This window comes from Cervus canadensis, chromosome 30 (genome assembly GCF_019320065.1).
Source record: "Cervus canadensis isolate Bull #8, Minnesota chromosome 30, ASM1932006v1, whole genome shotgun sequence".
NCBI classification, from domain to species: Eukaryota; Metazoa; Chordata; class Mammalia; order Artiodactyla; family Cervidae; genus Cervus; species Cervus canadensis.
The window spans coordinates 44,107,563-44,117,934 of NC_057415.1; the positions used below are offsets into that span (position 1 = coordinate 44,107,563).

Consider the following 10,372-nt stretch of genomic DNA (forward strand, 5'->3'; position numbering starts at 1 on the left):
GCGGGATGGCGCCGGAGCCGCTCTGCCCTCCCCGCTCCGGAAGTGCCGGCGTCGGAGGTCACCGCGCCCCGCGGCCTGGAAGGGGCGGTGGGCCCCCGGGGCCGCACTGACTCGGCCCCTCCCCGCCCCTCTACCCTACAGGCCCGCGGGGCTCGGCACTGCCCTCGGAGCAGGTCCGCGCGAAGCCCGGCGGGACCCAGAACGGGCGGGCGGGCCCGACGCGAGGCGAGGGAGGGCCGGGAGGGGCGGGGCCGGCGGGCGGTTCGCCAGTCCGAGCGGACTCTGCCCCCGCCCCGGGCGCCGCTGCCCACACGGAACAGACTTCGGAGTTGGTCCGCCGACGATCGCACGCAGTCCAAGAGCGTCTCTGCAGTGGGCCGGTCCTGGAGGATGCGCGCCCTGGACGCGCCTGCGAGCCCGCGGCTCTTGGCCTCGGACTCCGGGTCCCCCGCGGCCCCGGACGCGTCTGGGCCCGCTCGCAGGAGCGCGGTGGAGAGGCTGGCGGCCGACCGCGCCAAGTACGTGCGCGGCCCGCCCGGGGCCGGACCAGGCCCGGCTGGCGGGGGCAGCAGCCCCGAGGCGACCGGAGGGCAGGCGCGCGTCCCCGGGCCCGGGGTGCGCAGGGCTATAGCGCGGAAGCCGCTAAGGCCGGACTCGCTGGTCATCTACCGTCAGAAGTGCGAGTTCGCCCGAGCGTCAGGAGCCGACAGCCCCAGGGCAAGCCTGGTGAAGAAGCTCTTCCAGGGGCCGAGCAAGGACAAGACGCCCGAGCCTCCTGGCGCCGCCCGGGTGGGAGCGGAGTTGGGGGTCAGGGCCCAGGGGGCCGCCCAGGCCGAGCCTGGCCCCTCCGCGCCTCCCGCGCCCGCGCGGTCGGTCGGGACGACCCCCAGGGTCTCGGCTGCGCCCGGCGGCGCAGAGCTGCTGGGGGTGAGGCGCCTGGGGCTACAGCGCTCTCAGTCCGACCTCAGCTCGCGCTACTCCGCGTCCTTGGCCGAATCGGACACTTTCTTCCAGTACTGCGGCCTGGAACCCGACGTGGTGGAGGCGCTCGGGCGGGAGAACTTCTCGGCCGGGTCGGACCGCGGCGCCCTCAAGGTCCGCAGCGTGAGCGTGGCCACCTCCGACAGCGGCTTCTCCCGGCGCAGCGGGGAAGACGAGGGGCTGCAGGAGGAGGAGCTGACGGAGCAGGTGCCCAGCACCACCTCGGTGGTCGAGAGGAACGCGCGCATCATCAAGTGGCTATACACCTGTAAGAAGGCCAAGGAGACGCCCGGCCAGGGGCTGCAGGGCCCGGCGTGACAGCCCGCCCCAGGAGACCCGGGCCGAGGTGTGCGTCCGGGGCCGGGAGGGGTGTCTGTGAGGTCCTGGGGAGGGGCCGAGCTGGGGGACCCTGCCTTCTAGAGAGATAGAGCCGCAGGAGCGCCTGCGTCAGCAGACTGCCAGACCCGGCCTGTGCCGGTTCTCTCGAGTGTGCGGCTTCTGGCTGCCAGCAAAGTTAACTCTGTACACGAAGTGCATCCCAGTTGGCTTATTACTGTGAAAAGAGGAGAAATTGGCATTCTAAACGCTCCGTCAGAAAGTGCTTTTACACCTCTGCTGTTTCCCTGCGCTGAAATAGCCTGAGGGCCCTGCGTGGGTCCAGAGCTTTGATGCCCGCTGACCGGCCCGCGTGGGCCCTGGGGGGACTGCGATCTCCCCTCCCCAGAAAGGAAGGCTGTGCACTTCCTGGAGGCCTTCACTGAACCGAGAGGGAGGAGGGCCTCTCTACAGGATCTTCTCAGCCGTTTGACACTCATTTAGCTGTAAAAGATTTTTGCCTAAATTTTGTTCAAATCGTTTCGAGACCTTTCTAAGGAGATGCGTTGGGGCAGAAAGAGCTTCAGTTTTCTGAATTGAGGGAGGGACTAGATCATAACTAATGTCTTGGAGTTCTCCTTGGCAGTGATTGTGTATTTTATTTGCCTCTGATGATAGCAGGGGAGGTGCATTTCTTCCCCTTGGAGTCAGTATCTCAAGGCTGATCTCAGGAAGTTCTTTTTCCTCAAGGAACTAAGGAATGTTTATTTTCATTGTGACCTCTGTGGAGAGGGTATTTCTGGGGTAGTCAAGGGAGAAGGGAAGATACCTTTTCAGGGTTCTCTCTGAGAACCAAGATTTTAAGCACTACAGCATCTTGATTTCTCTGACCCTGCACTGACAACTTGCTCTAAGTGTTTGTAAAGTTAATGTGATGGAAGTATTTTGTCTGCCCTTGAGATAAACTAATTTAAGACATGGTATCAGTCTTCAGCATGGTGGGGGAGTCTGCGCTAAGACGTGTTTGCACACAGCTCACCTGTGTTTGAGGCCTGAAAAATGCCTAACTTCCCCAAGTGTCCATGGTCTTAATACAGACGTGACAATTCACAAAGAGAGAAGGGTTCAGTGTTTCTTTTGAATTCAGAAGGGTCATGACTTACAGACTCCCTTGTAGTTTATTGAGGATTATTGCATTTCCCCTAACCTGAGTCCCCATGGAATGTATAAAGGTAATCAGAATTTAAACTGAAAGCAGTACATTAACTGGTACTTTTCACCAGTTGTCTTGGGTCCTGAGGTGAGTGACTGCTGGCCAGGGTTAGGGTTGGCTGTGAACACCTTGATATGGCAGAGGGAAGCTGCAGAGGCTGGCTTGTCCCAGAGGGTCATGGTGTAGCAGATGGAGCCCTCAGTGGGGAGTTGGGAGCCTGTCTTCTGTTAGCAATCACTCCCCCACTTTTAGCTTAGGCTCCCATTATCCATAAAATGAACGCAGATAGCAGAGGGTTTCCAACCTCTATACTTTGTAATTCCATATAGTAGAAAATGTGTTTGTCTGTGTTCCATGACTGTAACCCAGAAAAGTAAAACAACAATAACAACAACAACAAAAACTGTTGTCTATTATGACATGACTTTTACGGCAAAGGGAAGTAGTCGAGGCCAGAGGAAAGTGACACGGGGTTAGGGGACTGCCCAGGATGACTCTGCTGGAGAACAGTGGTGCACTCCCTCACCAGCTCCCTCCCTCTTCACAGTGCTGCTTTTTCAAGTGGAGGACTGTGTCACCTGTCTTCTGAGCTGTTTCATGGTATTGTACAGAGAAGGGAGATGGTTGTTACACAGAACCTGCCCAATTTGCTGTGTGTCATTGGCAAGCACCAGCTCTGTAAAGATTTTCTGTACAAATTTACTCTCATAGACCCCAAATAGCTCAAGTTCTTTGAACTTCAACCCAAGAGACCTAAGGGCTTGCTGCTTGGAGAATTGTGAGGAAGAAGTGCATGTCCTTTCTCCAACTTATGGCAGGCCTCCTGTTTTAATGAATTGAACGACAGGAAGGTGATTAAACACCAGTAGACAGAAGAGTGATTTTCATGAATTTTACACTGGGAAATAGAATACCAAAATTATCAGTCATGGATCCCAGTGGAATGTCCTCATTCTCCAAATGAGGACAATGTCAGTCCTGACCACAGTCCCCTCGATTCTCCACCTTCAGACATGAAATCCCCTCTGAAAAAGAGTCAGGACAGACTCCAGACCCTTCACCTTTGTTGGTGCCGGGGTCTTCTGGCAGCCTGAACAAAACCACAGGATTTCATCATAGGATTACTTGCCTGAGAATAGTTCCCTAACTTCTGGAAGCTGTGGGTAAAAACCTACAGCTGCAATTTTTCTCTAGTTTATTGTGACATTTATTGTGACATCTGTGGAATCCATACAGATGTGTTTTAGGATTTCATGAAAATTTGAGATGAACGAAGATGTCTTTTCTAGGTGAAAAAGAAAATACATTTTATGTTAAGGTTTTTGTCCCTTTGGTAGATAGAGGGACTATAAAGTAAAATAAAAATATTCCATCCAGAATTAAATAAGAAGTTCATAAATTTATTACCCCATGGATTAAAAATATTTACTTTTCAAAAGTGAGACCATCAGAACTAGAGGATGACTTATAGAAGCTGCATGTGATTCCACTGGGCTCCATGACTGATACTTACACATGGGTAATTTTGGTATTCTATTTCCCAGTGTAAAATTCATGAAAACCACTCTTCTGTCTACTTGTGTTTAATCATCTTCCCGACCTTCAATTCATTAAAATGGGAGGCCTTGCCAAAATTTAGGTTTCTGGTTTTCTATCCTTTGCACAGAATATATGTTACTGATTTTAATATTGTTGTAAAAGAATGGCAACTTGTCCTTTGAATTTTTTAGCGATAAATGTTCAATTTTAAAGCAAAAATATCAGACATTCCCCAGCTCTTTTCGCATTTCTCTTTGATAATGTGGGGTAACTGGAAGCTGGGAGGTAGAACTGTCTCAACATCTGCACAGATGCCATGGAGCATAGAGCAGACAAACTGGGACACTCCTGTTTTTGCACTTCTGTCTTTTCCAACTAGCTTGGAAGCTCGTACTCACCAACTAGGAGTGCATTTTAGGTGAACGCAGTGACTGTACCTGTAATAAGGCTACCTCCATCTTCAGGCCAGCCCCTGAGTCTTTCAGAGAGAACTGTGTTTGAAAGGGCAGAATCTGTTTGCCATTTAAATTTTATTTGTACTGCTTGCTTTGTTCTCTGTTTTGTTGTCCAGCTCTGTGCTAGTGAGCACTGGCCTTACCGGTCAACATTCAAAGAAATTTTTCTTTACTGCCTCAGAAAAAGGCCTACAGGGAAATGGATACAGAGCAACCAGATGATAGCTATGTTTGCTACTGATTTCTTTTCACATTCTTAAATGCGCAAAGGAGATGTTTGAAATACAGAAAGTATCATAAAATCAAAGACTGCAGGGACCAAACTTTGTAATTCAATGCTTGGCTTTATAACTTTTGACTAGACTGGTGTTGATTGACAGCTTTTTCCTTACTTCTCAGGAAGCAAACCTTCTGGACGATGGGGACTCCTTGCAGTATGTCTGGATGACTGGGACCCGAGGCCCATCCTCACTGCCAGGTTTTATCTAGAGTACCCAAGTATCCATATAATTGCTCTTTTCCCAGGAATAAAACACACCATTAAAGAAGCTTGTCATTTCAGAAGGTTTGAAATGCTGTGGAGAAGGTGGGAACACAGAACTTGGAAATTAGCTGAGTTTTAACTGTTATGACACAGCTGAAGCTCTGGAAAATATTTTCTTGTGTTAGGTGGATCTATTTTTGCTTCTAGAGGGCAGCAGGAGAAGGAAAAGCTGCTTGGAAATATTTTCAAGGGCATCTTTTTGAGTGGCTTGCTGACAAATAGGTACCATGATACATTTTAATAATAATTGTGAAAAGAAAAAAGGCAAAAAGCATGAAATTCAAACACAAATGCCATGGTATTTACTGCTTTCAATCATACTGGACAGATTGGCACTATTTAAATCAAAGTTCTGTGATCATAAGACGATGTATTCTACACAAATACTGTGGTTAACAAAGAGCAAACACATGGTCACACTTGCACATTCACACATAGACCTCCCTTTCTAAGTATCGCCGCACCATAAACTGCAGTGAATTCCCAGCTGTGCAGTTGATCATCTTGTGAAGTGAATCAGAAGGCACTTTTAAAACCGCTTGAGAGCTGCAGGATCACTATGAATGCCACTCCTGTTGGGCTGTAGACATGCAGTGGTAACGTAAAAAGATAAAGAGTCGAAATACTGCTAGAAAACCTTTTTGTGTACCTGGGCAGTTTCTTGAGAGTTGGCAGAAGAATACTGAAGCTTCCTTCAAATCTGTATCAGTGGTCCTCTTCTGCAGCACTGTGTCGAATATGCCTCCATGGTTCTCTTGTCCCCAACTTCCGAAAAGGATAAAAAAGACCTCTATTTAGGCAGAACATGGACTCATGACATGTGAAATGCCCTACATTTTGGTCTAATTCACACCCTCATCTATCATGCAATCATTCCAAATTTGGCAGCAGTTCACTCTGTCTGAATAGGATGTTTGAAACAAAGGGGCAGTCCCTTGGATGGCTGGGAGACTGTCGGATGGGAGTGTTGTTGGTAAGGAGTTACTGTGACCCTAAATCTGTCCCAGCTTGTGACACTCAGAGTAAATAAATTTCAAGTTCAGAACCTTCTGAGAGAGATTTTGTATCTGTGAAAACAATCCAAAGACCATCTGTCATCCAGTCAAAGCTCACAGTGTTTTATCAAAATATATCTAAGAACATAATTATTAGAACAGGGAGGGAAGAGAAATAGGTTTCTCAAAAGTAAAATGTTTTATAAACCAATTTTGATATATTCATGTATTTGTTTAATACTGTATTCTATTTTTGTAACTTGCTGTGAGAATAGGTCCTAGAGTTAAATATTTATTTTTACAGAAGTATTGGTCTTCAAATAGTTCTCCTGCATTTCATATGGTTTTGGTTTCTATCAGTATAATTTAAGTCCTTCTGCCCTTGTTACCTTTTTGTATGTTGTTTAGTTGGAGTTTCCGTTTGACTGTCAGTGGCACGCTTGGCACTCTGTGCTGTGCTCAGTACTGCAGGGACTTGTTTGTCAATAAGTCACGGTTGTACATTTGGAGAGGGTACTTCTTCAATGTAGACTCTATAAAGACAAAGATTCTCTGCTCTAAGAAAATTTTCCCTTTTTTTTTTATGCTGCTATTTTGGTATTCACTATTCACTGGATTATACTTAATTTAAAAGATAATGTCAAAGATGAGAATTTTCTTTAAAGGATCTTTTTGTATTTGGAGTTTCCCTATTTGCAGATTCTATTAATTTTTTATGTGAATGCTTTAAGCGAAATTGTTATGTGCCTTTCTACTGTCAGAATAGGATAAAGTGTATCCTAGGTCACATTTATCTGAGATCAAAATGATGTGAACTCTGCCATTCATGTGGGCTTCCCTGGTGGCTCAGCAGTAAAGAATTTGCCTGCAGTGCAGGAGATGCAGGAGACGCGGGTTCGATCCCTGGGTCCTGGAGATCCCCTGGAGGAAGGCATGGCAACCCACTCCAGTACTCTTGCCTAGAGAATCCCGTGAACAGAGAAGCCTGTCAGGCTGCAGGCCATAGGGTCGCACAGAGTCGGACATGACTGAAGTGATTAAGCAGCAGAAGCAGCTACCAACCACCCGTGTAATAGATGAAAAGCAGAAAAATAAATTGGTTGCTGTTTAAAAGCACTGAGATCTTCCAGAAGCATTTGCGTATCAATGACAGTGACTGTAGGAAGTAAATGTCAGGAGGGTGTGTGAGGCAGGAACAGGGTGTCCCCAGACCCCAGCAGGATCAGGTTAACACTCCCTCTTGTCTGTCTGGATTCAGGCCTCAGCTCAGGGCCTGAGTGTGTGGCTGGAGGCAGGAAATCCTTTCCTAACTCTGAATTGCTGAGTGACTCTGAGAAAATCAGAATTTGTAGCTGAGTCTGAATAAAAAAGTTTATAACTGCTTTTCACAGGGATGAACAATAGTTATTGCTGCAAAATAGTTTCATTTGTTCAGGAAAGAATAGCATATTAGGTAACATGATTAAGTACAATGGAAAGGAAAAGTTATTGAAAAATTATTGATAAAACCTTGGAAACAGCTTGACAGTATCTAGTTCTTTAATATATGGATACAGATCACCAGTGCCTCAGACTTAAAGGTAGTTATGTTACTGAAAGGTAGTTATATAACTGAAGTTTCCTCATTATGCATATAGTTTTTAAACTGCTGGTCACTGACACTGGAATAAAAAGAAGGCTTTATCAAGCATTGCCCTTTTCAGTGGGTTAAAGGGCAGTGCTACAGTTATTGTTGGTGACGTCATGAAATATCAGGCCCAGACAGTTGTTATGGCAGTCTAAATAGAGTTCTTTTTTCACACACTACTTGCAACATGAGTGCAATATTGTATATTCTGAATCAAAGAAATAAATTATTTTTTGTTATTTTTAATATAGCTTTGTGAATTTGTACAATATGAAAAAATTGAAGCAAGGGTATGGTTATTGTAACTACTCATATCTTTTACTTTCTCCTTTCCTCCTAAATATTGGAGCAGATTATCAGTCACAATGAAGAGTGCATTCTAAAGCCTGGACTAGCAGAATCATGTGCCTGGAGATGGGATGCAATAAATCAGTTTGAGCATCGGTTTTCTTTGTCTCATCTGTCTTTTGCTTATTTTTTTTTCCTCATGGCTTATTAATATTATCGTTGTAAAATGAGTTCAAAGGTAAAATGAGAGTATAGTTTGTAACCTTTCCTGTTAGTTAGCTCATTGGTGAAGGCAGACTCCATGCACATCAGCTTTGCTGCCTGTATCTGCTCAAATAGGAGATGGAGACGTGGGCCTCAGCCACAGTGTCTAAGTCACTGTTCTCACTGAGCCCGGCTGGCTGCTTTTTCAGTCCTACAGTGGCTTACACAACTCCACAGAAGCATCCAAAGATCCTTAGGGAGAACCTTAAGGGTTCTTAAGGAGAATAAATGGTTCACCCTGTATTTCCACGGAGATAATGGACAAACCCTCACGGGCTGGAGCAACTGTAACTATTCAGAAACAGTCCCAATGCTGTGCTGTGTGGCTTCCATTGCAGAATCCAGTAGCAGCTGTCGTTTTCTTCCTTCAGGCAAACGTGAGTTCTTACTCTTCTGTTTCCCTTTGTGAAAAACAAAGTCATGCACAGTGGTTAAGTGTTTAAACTTTGCTTGCGTTTCCAGTGGTGAAATAAATTTATATAATCATTAAATGTTCCAGATTGGAAATATCAAACGAGAAGGGAATTAAGTTCTCCACCAGGAGCTTACGCCTCTGGTCGTGGAAGTAGGAGGGAACAGCTCATGGGGAGAAAATACAGAAACATCAGAAAATGTGCTCCTACTCAGTAATATTTTCCTGACTATCTGCTACAATGCCCCCAGTTCTACAATGGTCATCTTTGTGTTATCTCCTTGAAAACTGTCGTTAAAATTGAAATGCTTTCTGAGGGTGAGAATGTATTAAACCATTGATAACTATTCATCTTTAAGTCAAAACAGAATAGTGATCATTTTAGAAAGTGAGAACCCAGGCTGCAGAAGCAGATCTGGAAAGGCAAGCCTGAGGGATGCTCAATTTTGAGCTTAAGTAAGACTCATTCCAAGTGCCAGATTGGAAATTACCAGTAAACCCACACCCTGCTGCTGAAGCTCTCATGCTTCTGGGCAGTAGCGGCTGTGACCAAGGACAGCCCACTGATGACGGCAGAATCACAGATGCTCACTTCAGTTCAGTTCAGTTCAATTCAGTCACTCAGTCATGTCCAACTCTTTGCGACCCCATGAACTGCAGCACGCCAGGCCTCCATGTCCGTCATCAACTCCCGGAGTTTACCCAAACCCATGTCCATTGAGTCGGTGATGCCGTCCAACCATCTCATCCTGCCCTCAATCTTTCCCAGCATCAGGGTCTTTTCAAATGAGTCAGCTCTTCGCATCAGGTGGCCAAAGTATTGGAGTTTCACCTTCAACATCAGTCCTTCCAATGAACACCCAGGACTGATCTCCTTTAGGATGGACTGGTTGGATCTCCTTGCAGTCCAAGAGACTCTCAAGAGTCTTCTCCAACACCACAGTTCAAAAGCATCAATTCTTCGGCGCTCAGTTTTCTTTACAGTTCAACTCTCACATCCATACGTGACCACTGGAAAAACCATAGCCTTGACTAGATGGACCTTTGTTGGCAAAGTAATGTCTCTGCTTTCTAATATGCTGTCTAAGTTGGTCATAACTTTCCTTCCAAGGAGTAAGCATCTTTTAATTTCATGACTGCAGTCACCATCTGCAGTGATTTTGGAGCCCAAAGAAGTAAAGTCAGCCACTGTTTCCACTGTTTCCCTTTCTATTTGCCATGAAGTGATGGGACCAGATGCCATGATCTTAGTTTTCTGAATGTTGAGCTTTAAGCCAACTTTTCACTCTCCTCTTTCATTTTCATCAAGAGGTTCGTTAGTTCTCCTTCACTTTCTGCCATACTTATTGAGGTGCCAAATACTGTACAGTGGGGCTCCCCAGGCTCTTTGCCATTATAAGCTTACATTCTAAGAGGGTTAGATATTTAGTAAGGATACATAGGCAGTTTGGTGTTAGGGATGGGAAACATGCAGATGGAAGGAAGGAAGGAGAGGGTGGAAATGAAGCTGAGTAAGGTAGTAGAATCAGAAGCCTGATTCATGAATTTCAATATGACCCTTTTGGTTTGTGGTTTCTATTTGTTGACTGGTCTGAACCATAAATGAAATCTGAAGGTCCAAAAAAAAAAAAAATCAAGCTATGGGAAATAAAACATGCAAAATACAAATGGCTTATTTCAATCCCTGGAGGTCCTTCACCCTTCAAGTTCATTTGAAGTCTAAATTGAAGAAAAAGCAG

General features: G+C 46.2%; 1 protein-coding gene across 2 annotated transcripts; it reads left to right on the forward strand.

The window, feature by feature from the left end:
• Nucleotides 1-248: 248 nt before the first annotated feature.
• Nucleotides 249-8,115, forward strand: FAM110C (family with sequence similarity 110 member C). 2 transcript variants are annotated; one of them, XR_006266694.1, is made up of 3 exons: nt 249-1,327; nt 4,903-4,981; nt 8,022-8,115. XR_006266694.1 is itself a non-coding variant. In XM_043453713.1 (2 exons), the coding sequence occupies exon 1, from the start codon at nt 391-393 to the stop codon at nt 1,297-1,299; it is 909 nt and encodes a 302-aa protein (XP_043309648.1). In that variant the 5' UTR covers nt 249-390; the 3' UTR covers nt 1,300-1,327; nt 4,903-8,115. The 2 variants fall into 2 exon arrangements, 1 of the variants encoding a protein (XP_043309648.1); XM_043453713.1 differs by having other exon boundaries at nt 4,903-8,115.
• The last annotated feature ends 2,257 nt before the right edge of the window (nt 8,116-10,372 follow it).